Raw genomic sequence first — 2677 nt, forward strand, 5'->3', positions numbered from 1 at the left:
CTATACACAAAGGCGCCACCAGACCAGAAATATCTGAAATATTCACTATGTGATAATGGTGGATTTTGTTGTGACGCCGCCTCTATTGTGTACGACATAGAAATGTCACCGCCGGGACTCGAACCCGGGTCGCGTGGGTGAAAGCCACGTATCCTAACCGCCTAGACTACGGTGACTTTTATTGATGATGTAGGTAGAAATACCTAGGCTGCATATCTTCCAATATGTCGCGAGCTAGATATCGGTTTCGGTGCACTAGGTATGTGCTGCCCCAATGAATGTGCGCACTGGCTACAGGTATGCATCGTGTGAGTGGCGAGCCCTCTGAAGCACTGCGAAATGAACGCGAGGTAGCTGCTGCCCATCCCGTGGACTTACCGCCCATCCAAAGTAGTTGTCGAAGTGGTTGAGGATGTCCTTGAGGCGCCCGTCATCGATAAGAATGATGATGATGCGGCTGGCCGGGAGTGGCAGGTCGTTGTTGAAGCCCTTGTGCTCCCATCCAAAGATAGCCTTGTACAGTGTACCCTTCTTCAAGCGCTTCATACGGTGGGAAAGGGGTGGGCATAGGGCTGTAACCCTACAATAAAGAACTCCGTAAATCTTATGGCTCGTCCACAACCAACATATTTCTGCCCACCATGGACGCCATCGTATGCACAGTGCACGGTGCACGGACGACAAGACTGACGGCCTCACACCTGACACCTGGTACTTCGAGGGTGCCCTGTTCCTGCTGTCGGACACCACCAGGGACAGTGGCGCCTCTGCTGGCGCCTGCCGCAACAACCTGGTGCACGCAGTCGGCTTGATCACTGACCCCTGTGAACCACCGGATCAGGGCACAGGCCCCTTCTGGCGCCTCAAGTATCTGCCCCAAGCTGTGCTGGTCACGCATGCAAAAACCGTGGGCAGCACCAACGTCTTCAAGGGGGAGGAACTCTTCGAAGATGTGCAGCATGCCTTCCTGGTCTGCCCACGCTCCACAAAGAACCCCCTCAATGTCCACACCCTCGACGACCAGGGCAGGGAGACAGTCCTCAGGGTGCGATGTCACAACGTCCCTCTCAGAGACGCCTATGCTGTCACGGACTTCTTTGTCCAGGGGTGCAGTTTCAAGGATGACTGCTGGATCGTCGACCTCTGCCCACCGCCAACTGGCATCAAGCGTGCATGCCTCTTTGTCATCCTCACGTGCTACAAGTCCATGGACCATATCCGCCTCCTGCGCCCGCTCTACAACAACACCTATGAGAAGGCGCAGGTCATCAAGGTGTTCACCAAAGCAGCCACCATCCACCCGGACCTCGACACAGAAAGCAAACTCCAGACCGCTGCTGCACAATGTACCCAGGAACGACACACAGCACTCTTCCAGGAAGCACAGCGACTCGTCGACAGCTGGACTGCGAACCACCCACCACACAACTGCGACCGCGACAAACTGGGACTGTACTCATGCATCATGGGGATGCGACACGGCCCCATGTATGCACTACAGTGAGGCGGTGAGGACAGGCACCCGCCCGGACGTGAGAATGCAACGGCACTAGAACACGAGAACACAAGCACGCGTCCAGGGCGTGGCAATAGCTGGGTTCTGCTCATGACGATCATCAAATGCAGGAACGTCCGTGCAGACTGCTGTTACTCCGCTGCTGACGATGCTGCCACCGTGGTGATTTCATGCAATTAGTGTGATGCGAGCCTAGGCGGCATTATTCACTTCACCTCTCACAATCCGCGGACATTCCTTGTGCCGTGCTGCTATCAGGGCCCCTCGTTGATTGCTGTTATGGGTCGTTGCTGTTGGATGCCGGACGTGAACCTCGAGAATGCCTTCTGCTACAGCACTGCTGGCTGTGGCTTGCTACTAAGCCACCCTCCATCACAGATGTAATGTAACTGAGTCCTCGCCACTGCTTCCCCACATTATTACTGATCTCACCTACGCACCACACAGCACCTTACGCACCACACACCCACAGCTGGCCTGGGAGTGGAAGCTACGGTCCCCTTCACAGCACGCCGCGGTACTGTACGGCGTGCCGTTCAGGTAGGCCTCACGTCCGCGGTCGTGCCCGAGTGGTTAAGGGGTCTGACTCGAAATCAGATGGGATCTCCCGCATAGGTTCGAATCCTGTCGACCGCGTCCAGCCCTCCAACGGGCTACTGCCAGTCGCAGACTCTGACATGCACAGACATGGAGCGCTGAATCCGTAGCGGCCCAGGCGGCAGTGCATGGAAACAGTTTTACTTCCTGAGCAGCGCGGCAAAGCGCTCATACAAGCAAGAAAGCGATACACGCTGACATGGGACTGATCTTCGATTCTGTCACGGAGCATGGAGGTAGGTGCGAGTGGCAGAAATTGCACTTCTGCTGCAAAAGGGTTCGCCCAGGACGCCATCGTCGTTGGGAAGGGCGAACTGGTGGAGGAGCAAGACACACATGTCCCAAAACAGACTCACACACACACACAGACAGACAGACAGACAGACAGACAGACCCCCACCGCCAAGCCAGCCAGCAGATGCGTGCTCATGCACTCCACAGTCATCCGTTCTGCAAGCTGCTTGCCAAGCAGTGTAGCCATGCCATGGCCCGTGGACATGTACTCCCCTGAAACGAGGACTATCCTTTCAAGCCTCAACATTTAGACGCATGAGCCCAAACAGA

The 2677-nt window shown here is 55.9% G+C and overlaps 2 protein-coding genes across 2 annotated transcripts in view; one reads left to right on the forward strand and one right to left on the reverse strand.

Annotated features, from left to right (window-relative positions):
* Positions 1-98, reverse strand: part of VOLCADRAFT_108604 (uncharacterized protein) — a gene marked incomplete at both ends in the record, with an annotated part of 3071 nt that extends 2973 nt beyond the window's left edge. The window contains one exon of the mRNA XM_002959367.1: positions 47-98. Within this exon, the coding sequence (XP_002959413.1) occupies positions 47-98 (52 nt within the window). The remainder of the gene's footprint in view (positions 1-46) is intronic.
* A 176-nt stretch (positions 99-274) lies between these two features.
* VOLCADRAFT_100867 (uncharacterized protein) lies at positions 275-2215 on the forward strand (the record flags this gene model as incomplete). Its single annotated transcript, XM_002959366.1, has 6 exons — positions 275-308; positions 392-560; positions 664-1452; positions 1502-1508; positions 1989-2056; positions 2158-2215. The coding sequence occupies 6 exons, from the start codon at positions 275-277 to the stop codon at positions 2213-2215; spliced, it is 1125 nt and encodes a 374-aa protein (XP_002959412.1).
* Positions 2216-2677: the final 462 nt, after the last annotated feature.

This window comes from Volvox carteri, assembly GCF_000143455.1.
Source record: "Volvox carteri f. nagariensis unplaced genomic scaffold VOLCAscaffold_183, whole genome shotgun sequence".
NCBI classification, from domain to species: Eukaryota; Viridiplantae; Chlorophyta; class Chlorophyceae; order Chlamydomonadales; family Volvocaceae; genus Volvox; species Volvox carteri.